General features: G+C 41.4%; 1 protein-coding gene across 2 annotated transcripts in view; it reads left to right on the top strand.

Moving 5' to 3' along the window:
* Window positions 1-333: 333 nt before the first annotated feature.
* The window catches only part of NLRP13 (NLR family pyrin domain containing 13), a 47064-nt gene continuing 20234 nt past the window's right edge, over window positions 334-27163 (top strand). The window contains exons 1-7 of one of the 2 annotated variants that reach the window (XM_057300556.2): window positions 334-2587; window positions 4740-4762; window positions 5349-5732; window positions 12963-13031; window positions 13341-13409; window positions 14020-14085; window positions 24686-26273. In XM_057300556.2, the coding sequence (XP_057156539.2) occupies window positions 5414-5732; window positions 12963-13031; window positions 13341-13409; window positions 14020-14085; window positions 24686-26273 (2111 nt within the window). In that variant the 5' untranslated portion in view covers window positions 334-2587; window positions 4740-4762; window positions 5349-5413. Of the gene's footprint in view, window positions 2588-4301; window positions 5733-12962; window positions 13032-13340; window positions 13410-14019; window positions 14086-24685; window positions 26274-27163 lie in introns of those variants that run through there. The other variant, XM_063599694.1, reaches the window with a different exon arrangement.

Raw genomic sequence — 27163 nt, 5'->3', positions numbered from 1 at the left:
CTGGCCTCAAGGGATCTCCTGCCTCAGCCTCCCAAAGTGCTGGGATTATAGGCACGTGCCATCATGCCCGGGCTATGTATGAGTTTTATATTCACAAAGGTTATGATGATGCGTCTTCAGACAACAGCAGAGAGAAAATCAAAGGTAAAATAGTTTTCATTAGGTTTACAGGAAATAGCCAAGAATGTGTATAATTTTGAACTTGCATTTCTCTTATTGTATAGGAGATTCAGCATGTTTTCAGATGGTTAAGAGTCATTGGCATTTCTTTGCTTACAAACAATTGTTAATTTCTCCATTTCATTTTGGTAATTTTTCAAAGCTCTTTATAGATTAGACATATAGGCTGGGCATGGCGGCTCACGCCAGTAATCCCAGCACTTTAGGAGGCTGAGGCAGGCAGACTATTTGAGGTCAGGAGTTCGAGACCAGCCTGACCAGCATGGTGAAACCCTGTCTCTATTAAAAATACAAAAAAAAAAAAAAATTAGTTGGGCATGGGTGCACATGCCTGTAATCTCAGCTACTTGGGAGGCTGAGGCAGGAGAATCACTTGAACCTGGGAGGCGGAGGTTGCAGTGAGTGGAGATGTTGCCACTGCACTCCAGCCTGGGCGACAGAGTGAGACTCCATCTCAAAAATAAATAGATAAATAAATATTAGGCATATAAACTCTTTCTGATATAAGTTGCAAATATATTTACCAGTTTATAGTTTGTCTTTTTACCTTGCTTCACACATCTTTTGTTATGAATGCTTAAAAAAAATTTGTAATAAAATTTGTTTATTTTTTCTCTAATTGCTTTTGAATTTTAAATCTTAGCTAAGAAAGCTTTCCCCACCATCAGGTTTGAGAGGAATTCAATTGTTTTCTTCTGGTGCTTCTAAAGTTTTATTTATGCATTTAAATCTCTGATGTGCTTGAAAATTATTCTGTTGTATAGGAAACAGATCTAGCATCACCATGCTTATTAAAAGTCAATTTCCCTCACTTATGAGTGATGCAATATTTATCAAATTTATATATGTTAATAATTCTATTTCTGGATTTTCTTTTTTCCTTTTCTTTTTTTTTTAATTTTTTTGAGACAGAGTCTCCCTCTGTCACCCAGGCTGGAGTGCAGTGGCGCCATCTCGGCTCACTGCAAGCTCCGCCTCCCAGGTTCACACCATTCTCCTGCCTCAGCCTCCCGAGTAGCTGAGACTACGGGTGCCTGCCACCATGCCCAGCTAATTTTTTGTATTTTTAGTAGAGACGGGGTTTCACTGTATTGGCCAGGATGGTCTCGATCTCCTGACCTTGTGATCTGCCCTCCTCAGCCTCCCAAAGTGCTGGGATTACTGGCGTAAGCCACCTCGCCCAGCCCTGTTTCTGGATTTTCTAGTCTGTTCCTTTGCCCAGTCTGTTTGCACATGTGCCAATACTATATTTTAATCATAAAGGCCTCATGGTATATTTTAATATCTGCTAGGTTTAGTCCCTCCTCATTCCTCTTTTTCAGGATTTTCCAGGCCATTCCTACAAATTCGATTGGTTCAGTTGAATTTTATAATCCACTTCCGCACCTCCAGGTAAAACCTTGATGTATTTGTATTAGAGAGAAGCGATATATTTATGAGGTTGAGCTTTCCATGCAAAAACGTGGTATTTATTTCTTTAAGGCTTAAGTCCACTGTTGGGTCTTGCAGAAATGTATTTTATAGTTTTTCTTACATAAGTTTTGGATATTTCTGAAGTTTTTAAGTAAGCATTTTATTTTCTTTTTTTTTTTTTTGCTATAGTAAATAGGGGTATTCTTTTCCAGTGTTTTGAGTTTCCATATTTGAAGTCTATTGATTTTTGAATACTTATTTTATTACCTGTTGTAATACCAATTTCTCTTGTTGTTAATAGGAGTTCTCCCATGCAGTCTTTTGCATTGTCCGGGTACATAATCAAGTTTGCAAATGTAGTTTTACCTGTTGCTTTCCAATTATTATACCTCTCTCTAATTGCTTTCCAATTGCTAGTTTAAAGCCTGTAACCCGAGTTTAAAACTAGCTAACATTGTTGGTAGAATTGGTTGACATCTCCAGCAGAATGTTGAATAGCAGCGGAGTTATGACTATCCTCATCTTGTTCCTGACTTCGGTGGAAAATCCTTTGTATTCATGATGGAATTGTGGAAGGAGCATTTCTCCTGCAGTTGGAAGAAGACACAGTCCTGTAAGTGGCGGCAACCGTGATTTTAGGGTCTCACGACCTCTTTCTCCCTCTCGTCTTTCATTGCCCCCTGAGATCGCCCAGATGGTAGGAGGGGTAATCACAGGCATTACTCCCATCTGTGGCTCTTTGCTGGCGTGGATGGCTCCATTTACTTCAGGATAGTATGGTCTTTAAACCCAGTTCTTCCTCCCAGCCTGAAGAATCCTGTGATTATCTAGATCTGGAGGAGAAAAACCAGAGATAGTACGTCGCAGCTGAGTCTTGTCAGCTTCTCAACTGACCCCGAGTTGTGCTGGGGAAAGGGAGCGGGAAGAGAGCTATAAACAGGAGGCCCCGAGACACAGCTAAGAGGAGGCAGACGGACCCGAGGGCTGCTCAGAGGTGAGGAGGGGGTGGCGGTGACTACTTCTATGGGGTTTCCCGAATCAGAGCCTCTGGAAACTCATGTGAGATTCAAAGTCTGGTTGGTAAGAGACGTCTCCTCTCTCTGCTCTAAGGTTTCACCTTTCTCTGGGACCTTTCACTCCACTGTATCCTGCTGGTGTTTTCTTAGGAGCAAGAGTTGATCGCACACACTTCCTTCTTCGATTAGGGGCTTTCCATCTCCTCAACCAAGGGGATTCCGCAGTTGTGTGAGACTTTCTAGCTGAATTTCTCTGTTCTTGTATCTTTTTTCCCTCCAGGGCTTTTGCACTTGCTGTTTTCACTGACCGCTCTACCCCCTAATCCTCTTCCCACCCTCCTTGGCTCAATCTGATGCATGCATCAAGTTTGGAGGAATTTCCTTTCGAGTCCTATGGACTTGGCCTACTTGCTGTATAACTTCATGGCACCATGTGGGTCTCATACCCAACATGCTTCATCCTAATTATAGTTCATCCTCTTTATTTGTGGATTCCATGTCTGTGAATTCATCTACACGCTAAGATCTGCTGGCAACCCCCAAATCAATATTTGCAGAGCTTTCAAAGTCATCCAGACGTGCACAGGGCCAGGAAAAATTCGAGCTGAGGTCAGATAAGGCAGTGCTGGTGGGTCTACTTAGTGCCCTGTTTTTGCATTTCTGGGCTTTTCGTCGGTGACTTTGCTGTCTAAACGTCCCCTTGTGTAGTGTGGAAGTTCTGTCTGGTGCTCGACACGCAAGAAGGCTGGGATGTGAGTTCTGAAGACACTGCATGCGTTAGATGAGCTTCTTTCAGGCATGAGCTATAGTGTTGGTGGCGGTGGGCTCAATGTTGATGAATCAACAATATGTATTAAATTAGGTGTCCTTAAACAGAGACACATATAAAACAAAGTTATGTATTGACTAGTGGATGAAAATGTGACGAGAGGCTCACGGGAACCTAACCCTATAATCTTGGAGGAGTTTGTTGGTGGCTGATGTGATACCTCAGTTCTTATCTTCTTGGTTTAAAAATTTAAACAAGAGACATACAACGAAAGAAGTGCAGCATGGAGTAATTTTTTTTTTTTTATTGTTTCGAGACAGTCTTGCTCTTGTCGCTCAGGCTAGAGTGCAGTGGTGCTATCTCGGCTCACTGTAACCTCTGCCTCCCAGGTTCAAGCTATTCTCCTGCCTCAGCCTCCTGAGCAGCTGGGATTACAGGCACCCACCACCATGCCCACCTAATTTTTGTATTTTTGGTAGAGACGGGGTTTCACCATGTTGGCCAGGCTGGTCTCAAGCTCCTGACCTCATGTGATCTGCCCACCTTGGCCTCCTAAAGCTAGGATTACAGGTGTGAGTCACCGCGCCCAGCCCCCTTGCTCAGCTTCTACTGGGTGTTCAATGATAGCTTAATGTCATTTGATTCTCAAATAAGCTTTTCCCCTAGTCTTTACCCTCCCTGCTAATACCTGAAAGGGTTTTTCTTCATGATGTTTCAAGTTTTCCTCTGTGTGTCCTTCCCCATCTTTTCTCCAACAATTTCTGGAGTAGTAGTCCAATGAATTTGGGCTGCCAGGGTAGGTCCTAACATACATCTCTTCTGGAGATTTCTCTTTGGGAGACATTCGGGGGTCACACACCAGTAGCTTCAAGCATAGTGTTTTGGGCCAGGCATGGTGGCTCATGCCTGTAATCCCAGCATTTTGGGAGGCCAAGGCCAGTATGCACCTGTAGTCCCAGCTACTCGGACGCTGAGGCAAGAGAATCACTTGAACCTGGGAGGCAAAGACTGCAGTGAGCCGAGATCCAGCCATTGTACTCCAGCCTGGGCAATGAGAGCAAAACTCCATTACAAAAAAAAAAAGTCTTTTGTTCTGCTGTCTTTCTGTTGCCTTCAGTGCTACCTGGTATTTTGACATGACCCAGCATACATGCCGGACCAGGTTCTATGGGGGAATAGTGGCAGATCTGTCTCAATCACCATTAGCTGCCTGGTGGCCAAAATCGTGATGGGCGGAAACTTCTATTTTCTCTCCTTGTTACCCCTTCTCCCTGATTAGTTTCCCCCATTCCCATCTCTCAAATGTCTTTGATCTTTACTGTGACTAATTCACTTCAATGTTCTTCTTATTCACATTTCAGGTGAACCCTCTGAATGTGAGTTGGTAAGTACCATCATGCACCTGTAACTTTTCTAGGACAGCTGTCACTGTTAGTAAGGCAGATAAATCAGGTGCTGATGGCATTGTTCCTTCTGGGATGGGATGAAAGCCAGTGATCTCGAGTCTAGGTAAGGTTGCCAGAGAAAATACCCAGTTGAGGCCGGGCCCGGTGGCTCACGCCTGTAATCCCAACACTTTGGGAGGCCGAGGCGGGCAGATCATGAGGTCAGGAGATCAAGACCATCCTGGCTAACACGGTGAAACCCCATCTCTACTAAAAATACAAAAAAAATTAGCTGGGCGTGGTGGCGGGTGCCTGTAGTCCCAGCTACTCAAGAGGCTGAGGCAGGAGAATGGCGTGAACCCGGGAGGCGGAGCTTGCAGTGAGCCGAGATCGCACCATTGCACTTCAGCTTGGGGGACAGAGCGAGACTCCATCTCAAAAAACAAAACAACAACAACAACAAAAAAGTGTACTAACACAAGTAGCAGGAAGTACTGTGAAGCGAAAATACTCAAATGTGTAGGCAAGACAGTGAGAGGAGGTGATATTTATGGCTTATGATTTCAACTCTCTCCTTTTCTGCAGGTCACAAGTGTCCTGTGGATATAGGAGTCCTTTGCTGAAGTGAGAAACTGCATGTGTTGGGCAAGATGAACTTTTCTGTAATCACCTGCCCCAACGGTGGTACCAACCAAGGGCTTCTGCCTTACCTGATGGCCCTGGATCAGTATCAGCTGGAGGAATTCAAGCTTTGCTTGGAACCCCAGCAGCTGATGGACTTCTGGTCGGCCCCCCAGGGGCACTTCCCGCGTATCCCCTGGGCAAACTTGAGAGCTGCCGACCCTTTGAATCTGTCCTTTCTTTTGGATGAACACTTCCCAAAAGGTCAGGCATGGAAAGTGGTCCTCGGCATCTTCCAGACAATGAATCTGACCTCATTGTGTGAGAAAGTTAGAGCCGAGATGAAAGGTGAGAGTCCTCAAGAAGGAAGGCGGGAGGGCTGCTTGGTACTCCTGAGGCAAGGAGGTAGCCGCTGGGTTTTTGTGGGGTCATTCCACACTGCCGATCTCCCCCTACAAATCCTCCTTGATAATCTATGACAGTATGATGTTTAAAGGCATAAAGGCTATAAAGATTTAGTGCTCTAGCCTGGGAAGGAGTAGCAAAGGCAAGAAAGGGAATCGGAAGAGGCACATTCAGTTATGTTATAAGCCTTTTTCTTTCTTTCTTTCTTTTTTTTTTTTTTTTTTTTTTTTGAGCCTGAGTCTCCACTCTGTCGCCCAGGCTGGAGTGCAGTGGTGTGATCTAAGGTCACTGCTGTAACCTCTGCCTCCCAGGTTGAAGCGATTCTCCTGCCTCAGCCTCCCAAGTAGCTGGGACTACAGGCGCCTGCCACCACACCCGGCTAATTTTTTTGTATTTTTAGTAGAGACGGGGTTTCACTGTGTTAGCCAGGATGGTCTCAATCTCCTGACCTCGTGATCTGCTCGCCTCGGCCTCCCAAAGCACTGGGATTACAGGTGTGAGCCACCGCGCCCAGCCCAGGCTTCTTTTAAACATGCAAATTTGTCCCAGTGTGATTGTCGTACTGGGAACAATTTGAGTGCAGCACAGATTTCATGTTAGCTTATGCATGGTTTTGCCCAAGAGAAACACTAAGAAACCACAACAACCCCCACCCTGCCCCCGCAACCCACCGACCCTGCACTCAGCTGAGCAGAGCCATGTAGGATTGTACACAATGCACACAGGCATATACCTCAAACATCTACCCGCTTCCTCAGTACGAGCCTTGCCCATTCTACACTTTCTGTCTGATTTCAGATCATTGTTCTTTCACTTCACGAAAACTCACAAGCTGCAATGCTTCCCATATTCACAAGCAAAGTTCATGTTTTACTCAGGGTAAAGTTTCATGCCACATCTTCTGTGGCATTGCAAGACCTGCTGAGGTGTTACAGGGCTGATTGTGGTGTTGTAGGATCGTGCAGTGTTTATTGTGGTAATAAAGTGTCTTGTAATTAATCAGTAAGTACAAAACCATGCTGTTTAAGCTTCTGCTTAAAATTTTATATATATATACACACATATATATTATATATACATATATAATATATACATATATAATATATACATATATAATATATATACATATATAATATATATACATATATAATATATATACATATATTATATATGTATATATATTATATATGTACATATATATTATATATGTACATATAATATATATACATATATATAATATATGTATATATATTATGGTATGTACATATATATTATATATGTACATATATATAATATATATACACATATATATTATATATATATAATATATATACACACATGATCACTGATTCTATCTCCTGTAAGCCCTGTGGTCTTAGTGCACCATGTAATCTGCTGTGGTGAGTTTTCAGAATGCACATATCACTTTATAAAAGAACTGACTGCCTATGAGAGCTGTTGAAAATAATCATGTTTCCCGGTGCCTGTTATAAACCAGACATTGACTCTTTTTTTTTTTTTTTGAGATGGAGTTTCCTTCTTGTCACCCAAGCTGGAGTACAATGGTGTGATCTTGGCTTACTGCACCCTCCGCCTCCCGGGTTCAAGGGATTCTCCTGCCTCAGCCTCCCGAGTAGCTGGGACTACAGGCGCCTGCCACCATGCCCGGCTAATTTTTGTATTTGTAGTAGAGACGGGGTTTTGCCATGTTGGCCAGGCTGGTCTCAAACTCCTGACCTCAGGTGATCTGCCCGCCTCAGCCTCCCAAAATTCTGGGATTACAGGCGTGAGCCACCATGCCTGGCCATAAACCAGGCGTTTATCTTAATGCTGTCTATACATTTGTACTGACTCTTCACTATGTTTATAAGAAGGAGGTCCTATTACTTGTATCTTACAGAGAAGGAAACTGAGGCACAGACAGCTTAAGTAAATTTCCCAAGGTCACAGAGCTGGTGACCAGGAGAGCTGGGACATGAGCCCAGGCAGTGTGTCTCCAAAGGCTCTGTGCTTGACCATGTACAGCTTCTCCTACCCTCAAATGAGTGAGTTCTAAGGAAGGAGAGTGGGCAATACTGAGTCTTCCATATCAGAACCCTGGACGTGGGGCATGCGGAGTCATACAAGTTCGGGCTTTGTGTATCTTCTGGTGGAAAGGAGGATGGGATGGAGACTAGAATGCCACTCCACCCTTTTTCCCTGTCCCTCTCTAATTTTTAAAGCCCTCAGATACTCTTGTTTGGAATAGGCAGATGTAAAGCAGAAAACTAGGGAATGAGATTTAGAATTCTTTTTTTTACTGTCTTAATTTCTTTACTTTTCTTTTTTTCAAAGAACCAACTTTAGGCTTTATTGAATTCTCTATTGCATGCTTTGTATTGCATTGATTTCTGATTTTATCTTTATTATTTTCCTCTTTCTACTTTCATTTTTTTATTATACTTCAAGTTTTAGGGTGCACATGTGCACAACATGCAGGTTTGTTACATAGGTATACACATGCCATTGTGGTTTGCTGCACCGATTAACCCATCATGTACATTAGGTATTTCTTCTAATACTATCCCTCCCCTAGCCCCCCACCCACTGACAGGCCCAGTGGGTGATGTTCCCCTCCCTGTGTCCATGTGTTCTCATTGTCCAGCTCCCACTTATGAGTGGGAACCTGCGGTATTTGGTTTTCTGTTTCTTTGTTAATTTGCTGAGAATGATGGTTTCCAGCTTCATCTATGTCCCTGCAAAGGACATGAACTCATCCTTTTTTATGGCTGCATAGTATTCCATGGTGTATATGTGCCACATTTTCTTTATCCAGTCTATCATTGATGGGCATTTCGGTTGGTTCGAAGTCTTTGCTATTGTGAACAGTGCTGCAATAACCATATGTGTGCAAGAGTCTTTATAGTAGAATGATTTATAATCCTTTGGGTATATACCCAGTAATGGGATTGCTGGGCCAAATGGTATTTATAGTTCTAGATCCTTGAGGAATCGCCACACTGTCTTCCACAATGGTTGAACTAATTTACACTCCCACCAACAGTGTAAAAGTGTTCTTATTTCTCCACATCCTCTCCAGCATCTGTTTCCTGACTTTTCAATGATCGCCATCCTAACTGGCGTGAGATGGTATCTCATTGTGGTTTTGATTTGCATTTCTCTAATAACCAGTGACGATGAGCTTTTTTTCATGTTTGTTGGCTGCATAAATGTCGTCTTTTGAGAAGTGTCTGTTCATATACTTCGCCCACTTTTTGATGAGGTTTTTTTTTTCTTGTAAATTTAAGTTCTTTGTAGATTCTGGATATTAGCCCTTTGTCAGATGAGTAGATTACAAAAATTTTCTCCCATTCTGCAGGTTGCCTGTACACTCTGGTGACAGTTTCTTCTGCTGTGCAGAAGCTCTTTAGTTCAATTAGATCCCATTTGTCAATTTTGGCTTTTGTTGCCATTGCTTTTGGTGTTTTAATCATGAAGAAAGGATATCAGAGATTGAAAATAGAGATTTAGAACTCTTAAATTCTGTTTCCAACTGAATATCTCTTTATAGAGACCTGGAGAGAGGAATTAGCACAGAGGAGAATGCTCTCACAGGAAGAACTTACTTTCTTGTTGCTGATTTTTAAAAATATAAACTTAAAAGTTTTTGGATACATAGTAGGTGTATATATTTATGGGGTACATGAGATATTTTGATACTGGCATGCATTGGGTAATAGTCACAGGGGTAAATGGAGTCTGTCCATCACCTCAAGCATTTATCCTGTTTCTTGTCACTGATGTTTTTAAAATTTAAACTTAAATTTAAAAAATTCTGGATACTTAGTAGGTGTATATATTTATGGGGTATATGAGATATTTGGATACAGGCAAGTGATGCGTCATAACCACATCGGGGTAGATGGGTGTCCCTCCCGTCAAGCATTTATCCTTTGTTTCTTGTTGCTGATTTCGAATGGCGGCATAAACTTCCTGCCTGAAGGCTGCAGGGCCAGGCGGGGCACATCACAGGAGCCCCGTTTCCCTGGTCCTTGTCTGGTTCCTACTTGGCCTTCTAAAGGTGTGGGTCATGGGGAAGATACCTCTCAAGTAGGAGAAAGCCCTGGGCTACATCCACCTCACCAGCCATGCAGGGGATGATAAAAGCTCAGCAGGTGGATCAGGTGGTTCTTAGTGCCCTGTTAGCTCCATCATCTAGGAAACTGTACCATGAGTATTTCTGTACTTGACCAGTGCCGTTAGATATGCATTTGAGAGTGAGTTTGCGGACACACCTGTGTATACAGGGACCCACGTACTGTCTTTTGGGGACTATTGGCTTAAGGGCTCAGGTTCTGGAGTCAGGATGTCTGGATTCTAAAGGCTAGTTCCATTTGACCAACGGTAACCTTGGACAAGGGATTTTTACCACGGGGCTACAATTCTTTCTTAAACTGGGGTCACTGTTCCAACCTCTACATCTCAAGGGTGAAATGCTTAGAAGGCACTGGGCACAGAGTAGGAACTTGCATGTTAGTTGATCTTTGGGGTAGTTTTTTTTATCTGAAAGCGTCACTTGCCCTGGTGGTTTATGGATGATTGTTTAAGCATGGTGCCTGGCCAGCAGTATCAGAGCTGGGAGAGTGTCACCTCACTACACACACACCCTCTACCCCACCCAAGGATATGTCTGCGAATTTGCAGTGGAAGAATCTATTTCAGGCTTCCACAGGTGTACAAATGGAAGTCCAGAACTGGGATTTTTTTTTTTAAGGAATTAGACTTTATTTCACAGGCAAAGGAGAATAATCGAAGGCAAATGTGTCATATAGTTTTCACTCTCTCTTTTTTTTTTTTTTCCCTAGATGGAGCCTCGCTCTGCCACCCAGGCTGGAGTGCAGTGGCATGATCTCGGCTCACTGCAACCTCTGCCTCCGGGTTCAAGCGATTCTCCTGCCTCAGCCTCCCGAATAGCTGGGACTACAGGCGCTCACCACCACACCCAGCTAATTTTTGTGTTGTTATTAGAGATGGGGTTTCCCCACGCTGGCCAGGCTGGTCCCAAACTCCTGACCTGGTGATCTGCCTGCCTCAGCCTCCCAAAGTGCTGGGAGTACAGGTGTGAGCCAATGTGCTGGGCTGGTTTTTACCTTTTATACTTAAATCTATTCTCTCTTTTGGGTTGGTTTTTTTTTTCTCCTGTATAAGGTGTAAAGTTTAGGTTGCTACCCCTTTTCTTCTTATTTTTTCCACCTATAGATATCCATTGGCTCCAGCACCATTTGTTGAAAAGAGCTCTTTATCTATTGAATTGCTTCTGCATGTTTGTCAAAAATCATTTGGCTATGCTTGGGTGGAATTCATACTTTTCAAAGTTATTTCATTATATACATAAAAGTTTAAAATTACTCTATATTCTTCATGCATTGCATTTTAAATTATGTAGGAATCATTTCCCAGTAAAGCATTTTTTTGGGGGGACCTTTAAGACAAGGCCAAGATTTCCCCCACCACCCTCCGCATGGGCAGTGAGGTTTAACATGCAATGGGAACAGGGACCACATTGACTCAAGTGCATAATTATGTGTAAATCACCGGTGCTTCCCTACATTCAGGGGTTGCTAGGATTAGGATAAAGACACCACTAAGTAAATCTATGGAGCCTGGGGGGAGTAATGTTGGGTGTAGGAAGGGTAGGCTGGTTACCTAAAACATGCTCCTCTGGCATTTAAAACATACTCAGGTAAGTGCGCCTCACCAGAGAATGGAGGAATGCCTAGGCCTGGTGAGTGACCGATGGAACTTCCATATGCCTGCTCTTCACTATTCCTTCATGTCCTTGCAAAGTTCCCTAAGCATGAGGGAGAATAAGTGAAAACTTACTAATTTTTAACCTTTGTTTTCTCTTTGCAGCCATGTACTAGTCCTGCTAGGCTGTTCATCTGGAATAGCCTGGCTTTTCTGACAGGTGGTCCCAGCTAAATTAGAGTCTTAAATTTAATCTATGAAGATCCAGATGGTGATGCCTGATACTTGACAGTAAAGCTATAACCTGGAAGGCTCACATCGTTGGATTCGTTTGCAACAGAGGAATGCCACATGTCAAACAGTTGGCTTTTGGATAAACAGAGCCAGTGAAGAGGGGAAAATCGTCTACTTTTCCTCTGCTTGGGCTATACCTAGGAAAAGGTTCCCACTTGGGCTCCCTGCTTCCAGGAGAGTTAGAATTCAGGACAGACTTCAGCTTGAAATATGTGGACGTAGGGCTCAGACTCCACAGGTAGGGTCTGTGGAGCTTCAGAGAGCTGGGATTATTTGGCCTAGGCTAACATGGGTGGAGAATGATGGATTCTTGTTCTGTGAAGGAACATGGAACATCTGGAGGAAGTGCAGGACACAGCTTGCTAACCAGAACAAGCCATGTAAACAGTGACAAGCAGTGGAGTTGTAAATATTAGAGCCATATCTCTAGATGTAAATCCCTTACAAGGTATTGTCCCGCAGCAGCTATGTACTACACAGTAAAATGAGTTTGGCCACTGTGAGTTACAGAAGAGGTCTTCTAGCTCATGAGGAAGGGGACATTCAGAGTGGCGATGTGCAGCAAATTGAGGGACTTGGTTTGAACCCAATTCTTGGTGCTTTTATTCCTACAGTATTCTACTCCAAGGATATTAGAGTGGCTTCTCTGTGTGGGGTACTGTTCTACACACTTGGGATGAATCCGTGAACAGACTAGACATCTCCCTAGATAGGCAATAGACATAATGCATAAATCACATAGTGTGTTAAAAGGTGACAAGTGCAAACGGAGGATAAGGCAGATGGGGAGAGGCTAAGGTATGTTATTAAAGATATAGGTGGTAGTCATGATTAGGATTATCAGGCACCATTGTGGAGGTAAGATTTCAGCAGAGCTTTGAGAGCGAGCTAAGCAGATGTCTGGGAATCCAGGCAGCGGGGAGGGCTGGAGCCAAGGCCCTGAGGCAGGAATGTGCTTAGCGTGTGCTGTGGACTTTCCAGAGTGCACACTGCATCTTCAGTTGGGCTAATGGAGCTTGAGAAAACTGGAGGAATCAGACCTTCAAACTCCAGTTTGTCATAGAAGGAGTTGGTTCTACTGAGAGCCTCCATTATTGCTGGTCCATTTTCAGTCTGGGTATTCTCATATGTCATCATCACTGTTTATTTCAGAGAATGTGCAGACCCAAGAGCTGCAAGATCCAACCCAAGAAGATCTAGAGATGCTAGAAGCAGCAGCAGGTGTGTACACTATTTTAAGTTGATAATGGACAGGTTGCTTGATGGGAGCATTCATTCACTGGTCCACATCCACTGCCTACTCTGAAATTTCTTGAATTTATAGTGCATAAAAAATTAAAAACTTTCCAACTAATTCTTTCAGTATTGCTTATTAAATGATAACTTACTGTAAACTGGACATACTGATTCCTCCAGTCTCTTCAATCCCGTTTGCCATAGAAAAAGTTGGTTCTACTGGGGGCTTCCGTTATTGCTGGCCCATTTTCACTCTGGGGTATTTTCATATCTCATTGTCAATGTTTATTTCAGGGAATATGCAGACCCAGGGATGCCAAGATCCAAACCAAGAAGAACTAGAGGAGCTAGAAGAAGAAACAGGTGTGTACATTACTTGGTTGATAATTGACAGGTTGCTTGATGGAACACTGGTTTCATTGGTCCACATTTGCTGCCTATGCTGAAATTTCTTGAATTTATGGTACATAAAAAATTAAAAACTCTTTCCATCTAGTTCTTCCAGTATTTCTTATTAAATAATAACTTACAGCTGAGTAGAATGGCTCATATCTGTAATTCCAGCACTTTGGGAGGCTAAGGTGGGCAGATCACTTGAAGTCAAGAGTTTGAGACCAGCCTGGCCAACATGGTGAAACTCCATCTCTACTAAAAATACAAAAATCAGCCAGGCCTGGTGGTGTGTGCCTGTAATCCCAGCTACTCAGGAGGCTGAGGCAGGAGAATCTCTTGAACCCAGGAGGCAAATGTTGCAGTGAGCCAAGATGGTACCACTGCACTCTAGCGTGGGCAACAGAGTGAGACTCCATCTCTTAAAAATAAATAAAAAATATAAACTGGGCATGCTGATTCCTCCAGTCTCTTCGCTCTCAAGTTTGCCATAGAAAGAGTTGGTTCTACTGAGAGCCTTTATCATTGTGGCCCATTTTCAGTCTGGGGTATTTTCATATCTCATCATCACTGTTTATTTCAGGGAATGTACAGGCCCAGGGATGCCAAGATCCAAACCAAGAAGAACCAGAGATGCTAGAGGAAGCAGGTGTGTATACTACTTTATGTTGATAATGGACAGGTTGCTTGACGAGCATTGGTTTCACTAGGTCCAGAGTAGAGTTGCCTCATACTGACATTTTCTTCAATTTATCGTATGCAAGAAATTAAAAGCTCTTCCCAACTGGTTCTTCCAGTACAATTTGTTGCAAAATGCCAGGTCCAACCCGCAGACCCTGGCTGAACAACGGATGAAAAAATGCACTCAGACACAGATATACAGTGAAAGAGCAGGCTAGGAGACTGGGCTGCCCACAGATACTGAGGAGGGTGCTGTAAAGAGTCAGCAGCTGCTGCCCTGACAAGCTGGCACTGCGGGCATTTATTTAGAACAGATTTAATGACAAAGGCCTTGAGTCAACACACTTGTGGGCAATTCACATGGTGGCGTCCCTTCCACCCCCTACTCCTGCACGTGGGTGATGAAAGGCCAGGTTTCTGGAGGCATGATAAACAAGCTATTCAGATAAACTCCCCTGCATTCTTCTGTACCTACTACATGGCCTTTGCCCCAGGGTAAGAACCATGCCTTCAGCTCATTCTTCCCCAAAGCTTTGCAACCCCCTCTCCCCCGGCCTTCCAAGAAGGTTTGCGTTTTTCCTACAACTTCTCCCACCACCCTGACTGATCTCCTACAGAAAAATAGGTTACTATAAACGGGATTCTCTGTTTTTCCTGTAGGTTCTCACACACTGGTGTCTGCTTCTGGACTTGGTGCTTTTGTTAAATAACTGATATTGAGATTACCTTTTAACAGGTGAATTAATAGGCATCTGTAGTCTTTGTACCAGTGGCCCTATGGAGATTGTCACACTGAGAAAGTAAAACATACATTCTAGTTCTTAGTTTTATCAAAGAAGTACATGTGCATGTATACAAGCCCCAAAGAGTCACAGGGACATAGAGCTTGTAATGCAAAGCATCAATCCTCCCAGCCAGCTCTTGAGGTCTGCTCTACAGAGACATCCACCCACTACTCTTGGGGGCTACTTCTGATATTTGTTTCTATGGTCATAAGTGATTAATATTTCCTGCTATTTCTTAGTTTTCCAATAGGTTATCTACTGACTTCTTGTCATGGTGTTAGGTATCTGTCTTCCCTTCTATCCTCCCATAACATTATCATTTCTCCTGGGTGTAGCAGCATCAGTGTTCAGTATCCTGGGCATATAAATTTATGCTGAGTCTTGCAATGAAGGTTGTATGCTATAGTAGTTTCCTAGGGCCTCTGTTAACCAATTGTATGACAAACTGGATAGCTTAAAACAACTCTGCTGGGCATGATGGCTCACGCCGGTAATCCCAGCACTTTGGGAGGTTGAGGTAGGTGGATCACGAGGTCAAGAGATCAAGACCATCCTGGCCAACATGGTGAAACCCCATCTATACTAAAAATACAAAAATTAGCCGGGCATGGTGTTGTGTGCCTGTAGCCCCAGCTACTTGGGAGGCTGAGGCAGGAGAATTGCTTGAACCTGGGAGGCAGAGGTTGCAGTGAGCCAAGATCATGCCACTGCACTCAAGCCTGGTGACAGAGCAAGACTCCATCTGAAAAAACAAATAAACAAACAACAACAATAAAAAAAAAAAGTCTTTGAGAGACAGGCCAAATGATACGGTTTGGCTGTGTCCCCACCCAAATCTCATCTTGAATTGTAGCTCCCATAATTCCCATACGTCATGGGAGGGACCTGGTGGGAGGTAACTGATTGATGGGGTGGGTCTTTCCCTCACTGTTCTCATGACAAGGAGTAAGTCTCCTGAGATCTGATGGTTTTATAAGGGGGAGTTCCCCTGCACATGCCCTCTCACCTCCCACCAAGTAAGTTGTGTCTTTGCTCCTGCTTTGCCTTCTGCCATGATTGCGAGGCCTCCCCAGCCATGTGGAACTGTGAGTCCATCAAACTTCTTTTTCTTTATAAATTACCCACTCTTGGGTATGTCTTTACTAGCAGTGTGAGAACAGACTAATATACCAATTAACTGAAATCAACGTGTCAGTAGAAAGGCTCTGGGGAAGATCTCTTTTGGTCTCTTCCAGCTCTGGTGGCTGCCAGTATTTCTTGGATTGTGGCCTCATGACTCTCATCTCCAAATCTGTGGCCTCATTGCCACCTGCTATGTCTTTTCCTCTGGGTGTCTGTGCCTCATCTCCCTCTGTTCCTACTTTAGGATGATATGTGCAATTGTATTAGCCCCCCAGATAATCCAGGATAAATTCCTCTTCTCCAGATCCTTAATCTCTTTTTCTGGGATCATATCAGGTAATATTTATTATTCTTTTGCCGTATACCTTTTTATGGATGTGTCATGGTTTGTATTTAACCTTTTCCTGTTGACAGAAATCTAGGCTTCCAGCTTTTTAAAAAACATTAAGCAATACTTTGATAAATGTCCATATCATATGTGCATATCCACAAATATTTCTGTAGAAGACATTCTTAAAGTAGGACTCCTAGACAAAAAGATATATATGTAATCTAAAGCTTATAGTCAAATTGATCCTCTAAAAGGCTGTAACAAAATGTCATACATTATGATGTTGTGGGTGTCTTTTTCCTTACAAGTATCAATAAAAATTCTTCCAAATATTTGCCAAATTAACAGAAATACTGTCTTGACTCAATATGTGGTTTGCATTCCATTTTGTTACACGGATATATTGTGTAGTGGTAAAGTCTGAGCTTTTGGTGGAGCCATCACCTGAATAGTCTACATTGTACCTATTAAAGGAATTTCTCGTCCCTCAACCCCCTCCTACCTTTCCACCCTTCTGAGTCTCCAACGTCTATTATTCCATTCTATATGTACATATGTACACATGATTTAGTTCCAACTTATAAGTAAGAACATGTGGTATTTGTTTTTCTGTGTCAGACTTACTTCACTTAAGATAATGGCCTCCAGTTCTATCCATATTGTGGTAAGATATATTATCTTTTATGAGTAGTATTCCTGGGTGTGTATATATGTGTATACATACATACATACATACATACCACATTTTCTTTATCCAGTCATCCATTAATGGACATTTAGGTTGATTCCGTATCTTCGCTATTGTGAATACTGCTGCAGTAAACACAGGAGTGCAGGTATCTTTATGATATGATTTTTTTTCTTAGAGTAGATACCCAGTAGTGACACTGTTTGATCAAATGGTAGTTCCATTTTTAGTTCTTTGAGAAATATCCTAATATTTTCACAGATATTGTACTAATTTACTTTCACACCAACAGTGTACAAGTGTTCCATTTTCTGAATCCTTGCCAACATTTGGGTTTTTCGACTGTGGCTTCAATTTGCATTTCTCTGCCTAGTGATAAGGAGCATTTTTTTTTTTTACATGTTTCTTGACTACTTCTATGTCTTCTTTTAAAAAATGTCTGCTTATGTCCTTTCTCCATTTTCTAATGGGATTTTATTTAAATTGAGTTCCTTGTAGGTTCTGGATATTAGCCCTTTGAATGTATACTTTGCAAATATTTTCTCCTATCCTGCAGGTTATCTGTTCACTTGATTACTTCTTTTGCTGTGTAGAAACTTCTTAATTAAGGCACATCAGTTTATTTTTGTTTTTCTTGCATTTGTTTTTGAGGTCTTAGTCATGAATTCTTTGCCAAGGCAATGTCCAGAAAACTTTTCCCTACATTTTCTTCTAGGATTTTTACAGTTTCAGGTCTTACATTTAAATCTCTGTTCCATCTTGAGTTAGCTTCTGAATATGGTGAGAGATAGGGTCCAGTTTTATTCTTCTACATATGGCTAGCCAGTTTTCCCAGCACCATTTATTGAATAGAGTGCCCTTTCCCCAGTGCGTGTTTTTATTGACTTTGTGGAAGATCAGCTAGCTGTAGGTATATAGCTTTATTTCTGGCCTCTCTATTCTGTTACATTGATCTATGTTTATTTTTGTACTAGTACCATGCTGTTTTGTTTACTATATCCTGGTAGTATAATTTGAAGTCAGGTAAGGTGATGCATACAGATTTGTCCTTCTTGCTTCTGATTGTTTTGGCTATTAGGGCTCTTTCTTGGTTCCATATGAATTTTAGGATTGTTTTCTCTAATTCTGTGAAATATGTCACTGGGAGTTTGATAGGAATTGCATTGAATCGATATATTGGAAAATATGGTCATCTTAATGACATTTATTCTTATCCGTGAGCATTACTTGTGTCATCTATAATTTCTTAGGCTTTTTGTAGTTTTCCTTGTGGAGATCTTTCACCTCTTTGGTTGAATATATTCCTTAGGTTTTTTTTTAAGCTATTGTAAATGGATTGCCTTCTTAATTTTGTTCTCAGCTTGATCATTATGGAGTATAGAAAGGCTACTGATACTTGTACATTGCTTTATTTTAATACTAAGATTTTATGAATTAATTTATCAAATATAGGAGTCTTTTAGAGGAGTCTTTAGAGTTTTCTAGATATAAGATCATATCATCAACAGATAATTTGGCTTCTTCCTTTACAATTTAGATACCTTTTTATTTCTTTCTCTTGTCTGATTGCTCTGGCTATGACTAGCCAGTTTTCTGTTGAATAGGAGTGGTGAAAGTGGGCATCCTTGTCTTGTTCCAATTCTTGGGGAGAATGCTTTCAACTGTTTCCCATTCAGTATAATGTGGGCTGTGGATTTGTCATATATGGCTTTTATTATTTTGACATATGTTCCTTTGAAGCTTAGTTTGTTGAGGGTTTTTATCATGAAGGGATGCTGAATTTTACCAAATGCTTCTATGCATCTGTGGAGATGATCATATAGTTTTTGTTTTTAATTCTGTTTATGTGGCAAATCACATTTATTGATTTGTGAGTGTTGAACCATCCTTGTATTCCTGGGTTAAAACCCACTTGGTCATGGTGTATTATCTTTTTTATGTATTGTGGGATCAGTTTTCTGGTATTTTGTTGAAGATTTTTGCACTTATGTTCATCAGGGATAGTGGTCTGCAGTTGTCTTTTTGTGTCCTTGTTGAGCTTTGGCATCAGGATGATACTGGCTTAATAAAAGGAAGTAGAGAGCTCTCTCTCCTCTCCAACTTCTTTTTCTGCAACAGTTTCAGTAGGATTGGTACCAGTTCTTTTTTGTATGTCTTGTAGAATTTGGTTGTGAAATACATCTGGTACTGGGATTTTTTTGTTATTAATTTTTTAAATTACTGATTCACTCACTCCTTGTTGTTGATGTGTTCAGGATTTATATTTATTCCTGATTCAATCTTGGTAGGTTGTATGTTCCCAGAAATTTATCTATTTATTCTTGGGTTTTTAGTTTGTGAGTATAGAGTTGTCCATAGTAGTCTCTGATCATCTGTATTTCTGTTGGCTCAGTTGTAATGTTTCCTTTTTCATTTCTGATTGTTTGTTTGAATCTTCTCTTCTTTTATTAGTTAGTATAGCTAGCCATCTATCAATATTGTTTATTTTTTAAAGTAACCAACCTTTGGTTTTATTGATCCTTTGTATTGTTGTTTTGGTCTCTATTTCTGCTCTGATTTGTTATTTTTCTTCTAGCTTTGGGTTTGATCTTATTTTTTTTCCTTGAGTTGCATTGTTAGGTTGTTAATTTGTGATTTTTTTTTAAATGTAAGCATTTAATGCTATAAACTTTTTTTTTTTTGCTGTATCACAGAGGTTTTGATATGTTGTGTCTCCATTTTCATTAGTTTCAAAAAACTTAATTTCTATCTTAATTTTGTCATTGACCTAAAGATTGTTTAGGAACAGTTGTTTAATTTCTGTGCATTTGCATAGTTTCAGGAGTTTCTCTTGAGATTGATTTCTAGTTTTATTTCACTGTAGTCTGAGAAAAATACTTGATATAATTTCCATTTTTTAAAAATTTATTGAGCCTTGTTTTGTAGCCTAACATATGGTCTATTTCAAGGAATGTTCCATGCACTGATGAGAAGAATATATATTCTGCAGTTGAGTAGAAGGTTCTGTAAATGTGTGTTAGTTTCATTTGGTCTAAAGTCCAATTTAAGTTCAGACTTCCTTTGTTGATTTTTCTGTCTTGATGATCTGTCTAGTGCTGTCAGTGGGGTGTTGAAGTCTCCCACTATTATTATTTTGCTGTCTTTAGGTCTAATAATATTTTTTTTATGAATCTAGGTACTCTGGTATGGATGTATATATATTTAGGATTATTATATCTTCTTGAATTGATCCCTTTGTCATTATATAATAATCTTCTTTGCCTTTTTTTAAACTGTTGCTGGTTGAAAGTCTTTCAACTAATATAAGTATAGCTACTCCAGTTTGCTTTTTGTGAAGCAAAGGGGGAAAGTGGAATCTTTTTCTACACCTTTACCTTCAGTCTATAGTGAAGTAAGATGAGTTTTTTTAAAGCAGCATATATTTGGCTTATAAATTGGAGGAATAGATTTAAAAACATATCTTTTAAGAAGAGCATTTAATCCATGTATATTGAAGGTTAATATTGATATATGACCTTTTTTCCAGTTACAATGTTGATTTCTAGTTGCTTTGCAGATTTTTTTGTTCTTTTTCTTTGTGATTTGATGGAATTCTGTCATGCTATCATTTGATTTCTTTCTCCTTTGTGTAATTGCTTTATAAGACTGGTGTATTTTATACTTTTGTGTGTTTTTGTGATGGCAAGTATCAATCTTTTTACTTCCATGTTTAGAACTCCTTCAAGTATTTCCTGTAGTACAAGTCTAGTAGTGACAAATTCCCTCAGTGTTTGCTTGTCTGAAAAAGACTTTATTTCTTCATTTATAAAGCTTATTGTAGAAGGATACAAAACTTGGGGTTAACAGTTTATTTATTTAAACAAAAAACCTTTGAAAATAGAGTTCCAATTCCTTCTAGCTTGTAAGATTTCTGCTGAGAAGTCTGCTGTTAGTCTGATGGGTTTTGCTTCATAGGTGACTAGATTATTTTCTCTTACTGATTTTTTTAGGACGTTTTTTCCTTCACATTAAACTTAGTCTGATGAATAAATATCATAGTGAGGCCCTTCTTGAAATGCATTTTTTTGGAGTTCATTAATCCTCTTATATTTGGATGCCTGGATCTCTTGCCAGAGTAGGGAAGTTTTTCTCAATTATTTCCACAACAGGTTTTTAAAACTTAGTGCTCTTTCTTCTCCCTCAGGAATACCTATGATTCATAGGTTCCAACATTGTATGTAGTCCCACACCTTCTGAAGGCTTTGTTCATTTTCTTAAAATCTGGTTTATTTTTGTCAGACTAAATTAATTCAAAAGACCTTCAAGTTCTGAGATTCTTTCCTCTTCTTTGTCTAATCTGTTGTTGAAATTTCAGCTATATTTTGTAACTTCTTCAATGAATTTTTCACTTGCAGAAGTTTTATTTGATTTTTCTCTCAAAAATATCTCTTTGATAAATTTCTCATTCATATCCTGAATTTATTTTCTGATTTCTTTGTACAGGTTTTATGATTTCTCTTGGATCTCAATGAGCTTCTTTAAAATCAATATTTTAAATTATTTATCTGGCATTTTTACATTTTCATTTTGGTTAGGATCCATTGCTAGAGAGTTAGTACAATCCTTTGGGGGTATCATAACACCTGGGTTTTTTTAATATGCCAAGAATTGTGCATTAGTTTCTTATCTGAAGAAACTATCACTTCTTATTTTTGCATTTACTGATGTTTAGATGGGACTATTTTTTCCCTTGAGGATGTGACTATAATGTGTGTTTAGTAGGGTCATTTGGCTTTTCTGAGTGCTTTCATTGACAAAGACTCTGTAAATTCCTTGGTTATAGACAGTATTAGTGCAGTGGCTTTCTAAATGTGGTTTTAGTAGTGGTTTACTAGGTGTGTGAGTAGGCTCTTGGTCTCCTGTGGGGCCAGGTTAGTGAGGTCTTAAAGCTTATCTGGTTCCCAAGCACTGTTTACTTGTGTCAGCAGCTTTTGTATTGGGTTGTGTAGTTTGACATCTAGTCCAGTAGATGACACTTGCAGGTTAGAGCCAGCTGCAGCAGTTGCAGTAGCTTTTATGCTTGATTGTTTACCAGGAGAAACTTTCTTGTGCATCAGGCAATGGGCTGGTCTGTGGAATGCATAGGAGCTTGGGCTCCATGATCAGCCATGGAGGGGTGGGAGTGAAGTTGGGTGGAGCTGGATAAGGCAAGCCTATCCTAGCTGATCTCTGCTGGCCGAGTCGGCTTCTCTTCCTTTTTCTGTGCCCCAGCTTCTTCCTATGAGTTCTCTGTTGGGCTTGAGTATTCTCTCCTGATAATCTATTTGAATTGTGATTATCTATTTGTTTTGTTCATTTTTGAGACAGAGTCTTGCCCCGTTGCCCAGGCTGGAGTACAGTGGTGCAATCTTGGCTTGCTGCAACCTCTGCCTCCCAGTTTCAAGTGATTCTCCTGCCTCAGCCTCCCGAGTAGCTGGGATTACAGGCGTGTGCCACCATGCCTGGCTAATCTTTGTATTTTTAGTAGAGATGGGGTTTTACCATGTTGGTCAAGCTGGTCTCGAACTCCTGACCTCAGGTGATCCTCCTGCTTCAGCCTCCCAAAGTGCTGGGATTACAGGCATGAGCCACCGCACATGGCTGTAATTACCTATTTGTAATTTTGGTTCTAAGAACTGGCACCCAATGTCTCCAGTCAGCCATCTCGAACCTCCTTAATCCACAACACTTACTTTTTCTTTGTGGTAAGAACACTTAAAATCTACTTTTTCTGAAATGTTGAACTATATAACACACTGTTATTAACTACAGTTACATTGCTATGCAATACATCACAGAACTCGTTCCTCTTGTCTACCTGAAACTTTGTACCCTTTGCTCAAAATTTCTCCTTTCCCTCTCTTTTCCCCATGCCATTCCCCAGCTTCTAGTAATCACCACTTTACTCTCTACTTCTGAGTTTTACTTTTTTAGATTCTACATATAAGTGAAATCATCTGGCATTTATCTTTCTGTGTCTGGCTTATTTCACTTGAAAGGAAGAAATCAGTATGTCAAAGAGATTTTCACTCCCATGTTCATTGCAGCACTATTCATAATAGCCAAGATATGAAATCAACCTAAGTATCCATCAACAGATGAATGGATAAAGAAAATATGGCCTATAGATGCAATAGAATACTATTCAGCCTTTAAAGAGAAGGAAATTCTATCATTTGTGAAATTCTATCATTTGTGACAACACAAATTCTATCATTTGTGATATTATGGTAAGTGAGATAAGTCAGGCACAAAAAGGCAATTACTACCCCATCTCACTAATATATGGGATCTAAAAATCTCGAACTCATAGAAGTAGAAAGTAGAATGGTGATTACCATTCATTCCTAAATTTTTTGTGGATATGTAATAGTTACATATACTGATGGGGTATATTCTACAAATACATTGTAGTCTGCCAGGTGCCCACTTTCACTTAGATGAAGACAGTAGTAGCTTTCTACCTGTTTTCTCTACCTCCTTTCCTACACTGATGCATCATAATCTATTCTTCATAAAACCTGGAGTTCTAAAAATATAAATTACGGCATCTCATTCCTTGGTTTTCAAAGCAAAGATAATCACGATCCAGCCTCCTACCATGTGCCTTGGTCACTATACTCTAGAATGCTCATTTCTGTCTCAGCATACGTAGTAGGCCCCAGAAGGCCTCTAAGAATCGCTAGCTCAATCCCTCCTCATCCCAGCCTCTGTAGAGGTCCTGGCCCTTGTGCTGTGACTGGCCCCACAGTAGTCATTTTGGGAAGAAACCCAGGAATGGGGAGAATGGGAGAGACAAAGCCTTGATCTTCAGGGCAACCTAGAGTCCAAGCCCTCACCAGCTGAAGCTGTCTGGGCACAGGGACCAGGGAAACTGGCAGGCTCTACAGTTACTGATTGCCTTGTGAGTCGAGTCAGGTCAGCCTTCTGTGAGTGGGGGACTCTCACCTGCCCAAATCCCTTGTTGCCCTGAAGTGTTTCGAGGAAGTGAGGAAAACCTGATAGCTGGTGAGGGAAGAGGGCTCATGGGCCCCTTCTACTGGCTAGAAGGTGTTTTTGGGGTGCTGAGCTGGTCAGGCAATGGAGTGGGCACACTAAAGAGGCTTGCAGAAAAAAATTCTGGGTGGGCATTCACCTTGGCCTTCCACCCTGCCTGGAAGTACCCCAGACTGACTTCTCTTCTGATGATTCTTCTCCACTCTCAGTGTAGAATCCTCTAGTGAGAGGCTTCTTGCTATGATCCCTCCTCTGCCCTCTCTTAAAGGTGTTCTTGATCGCTCTTATGTTATTCTGTATTTTTCATTTGTATATATCATCAAATTATTTAACTGTCTTCATATTTTGCAACTTTTTTTTTTTTTTTTTTTTTGAGACGGAGTCTCGCTGTGTCACCCAGGCTGGAGGGCAGTGGTGCCTCTCAGCTCACTGCAACCTCCGCCTCCCGGGTTCACGCCATTCTCCTACCTCAGCCTCCTTTTGCAACTTTCTACCACTGCATTCCCACAAAATCCTGGAAGGCAGAGTTTCTCTTATTCAAGTCTTTGGGGTAGGAACTTTGTAACTGAATCATTCCTAACTCTGAAATTTATTCTTACCATTGTTCTCTCCACTCCACCCTCTCTAGACCACAGAAGAAAATACAGAGAGAACATGAAGGCTGAACTACTGGAGACATGGGACAACATCAGTTGGCCTAAAGACCACGTATATATCCGTAATACATCAAAGGACGAACATGAGGAACTGCAGCGCCTACTGGATCCTAATAGGACTAGAGCCCAGGCCCAGACGATAGTCTTGGTGGGGAGGGCAGGGGTTGGGAAGACCACCTTGGCAATGCAGGCTATGCTGCACTGGGCAAATGGAGTTCTCTTTCAGCAAAGGTTCTCCTATGTTTTCTATCTCAGCTGCCATAAAATAAGGTACATGAAGGAAACTACCTTTGCTGAATTGATTTCTTTGGATTGGCCCGATTTTGATGCCCCCATTGAAGAGTTCATGTCTCAACCAGAGAAGCTCCTGTTTATTATTGATGGCTTTGAGGAAATAATCATATCTGAGTCACGCTCTGAGAGCTTGGATGATGGCTCGCCATGTACAGACTGGTACCAGGAGCTCCCAGTGACCAAAATCCTACACAGCTTGTTGAAGAAAGAATTGGTTCCCCTGGCTACCTTACTGATCACGATCAAGACCTGGTTTGTGAGAGATCTTAAGGCCTCATTAGTGAATCCATGCTTTGTACAAATTACAGGGTTCACAGGGGACGACCTACGGGTATATTTCATGAGACACTTTGATGACTCAAGTGAAGTTGAGAAAATCCTACAGCAGCTAAGAAAAAACGAAACTCTCTTTCATTCCTGCAGTGCCCCCATGGTGTGTTGGACCGTATGTTCCTGTCTGAAGCAGCCGAAGGTGAGGTATTACGATCTCCAGTCAATCACTCAGACCACCACCAGTCTGTATGCCTATTTTTTCTCTAACTTGTTCTCCACAGCAGAGGTAGATTTGGCAGATGACAGCTGGCCAGGACAATGGAGGGCCCTCTGCAGTCTGGCCATAGAAGGGCTGTGGTCTATGAACTTCACGTTTAACAAAGAAGACACTGAGATCGAGGGCCTGGAAGTGCCTTTCATTGATTGTCTCTACGAGTTCAATATTCTTCAAAAGATCAATGACTGTGGGGGTTGCACTACTTTCACCCACCTAAGTTTCCAGGAGTTTTTTGCAGCCATGTCCTTTGTGCTAGAGGAACCTAGAGAATTCCCTCCCCATTCCACAAAGCCACAAGAGATGAAGATGTTACTGCAACACGTCTTGCTTGACAAAGAAGCCTACTGGACTCCAGTGGTTCTGTTCTTCTTTGGTCTTTTAAATAAAAACATAGCAAGAGAACTGGAAGATACTTTGCATTGTAAAATATCTCCCAGGGTAATGGAGGAATTATTAAAGTGGGGAGAAGAGTTAGGTAAGGCTGAAAGTGCCTCTCTCCAATTTCACGTTCTACGACTTTTTCACTGCCTACATGAGTCCCAGGAGGAAGACTTCACAAAGAAGATGTTGGGTCATATCTTTGAAGTTGACCTTAATATTTTGGAGGACGAAGAACTCCAAGCTTCTTCATTTTGCCTAAAGCACTGTGAAAGGTTAAATAAGCTAAGGCTTTCTGTTAGCAGTCACATCCTTGAAAGGGACTTGGAAATTCTGGAGTGAGTATTACAAACCATTTCTTTCTCAACTTTCTCCTATTTTCTCAGGCTTTGTGCAAATTCTTTCATGCAAAACCAGGGATGTGTTGTCGTTACGTATTCGTGCTTATTTCCGACCAAATGGTCTGGAGCAGCTCTAACTTGAAAGAGTGTTGTCCTTTAGGCATCACCTAGTTTCCTAGCTAATCTAATTGATCTACTTAAAGACATCTTTATATCTTAGGCATTGAATATGGAGGGTTTAAGTACCAGGCATTGTGCTAAGACCTCTACTTGTATCTAACCGAATGTCCATGACTGAGTGGTTATTAGCTGGGTGTGGTGGCACACACCTGTGGTCCCAGCTACTGGGGGGCTGCGGTGGGAGGATTGCTTGAGCCAAGGAGGCAGAAGTTGCAGCAAGCAGAGATCACATCACTGCACTCCAGCCTGGGCAACAGAGTGAGACCCTGTCTCAAAAACAAAACAAAATAAAAAATAACCTCCCCCAAGGTGAGGCTGATATACATTAATATTTGGGAACCATGCCTCTAACATAGGAACATTTTCCTTTGCTCATCTTTCTCTGTCTCCATCTGCTACCATGCTGAGAGCTGTCAGCCCTCCCAGTGGATCATGGAAGCTAGGGGTGGTCTTGCAACCCCCACACCCTGACAGATGTAGGTTCCCAGGTTGAAGTTATTCTCCTGCCTCAGCTTCCTGAGTAGCTGGGATTACAGGCATGCACCACTACACCTGGCTAATTTTGTATTTTTAGTACAGATGGGGCTTCACCATGTTGGCCATGGTGGTCTCAAACTCCCGACGGTCTCCCAAAGTGGTGGGATTACAGGCGTGAGCCACTGCACCCAGCCACATTAGGAAAATTATAATAATTTTGTTAGGGTTTC

This window comes from Pan paniscus, chromosome 20, assembly GCF_029289425.2.
Source record: "Pan paniscus chromosome 20, NHGRI_mPanPan1-v2.0_pri, whole genome shotgun sequence".
NCBI classification, from domain to species: domain Eukaryota; kingdom Metazoa; phylum Chordata; class Mammalia; order Primates; family Hominidae; genus Pan; species Pan paniscus.
Note: the sequence above shows the minus strand (reverse complement) of the source record. Positions and strands in the feature narration are given on the sequence as shown.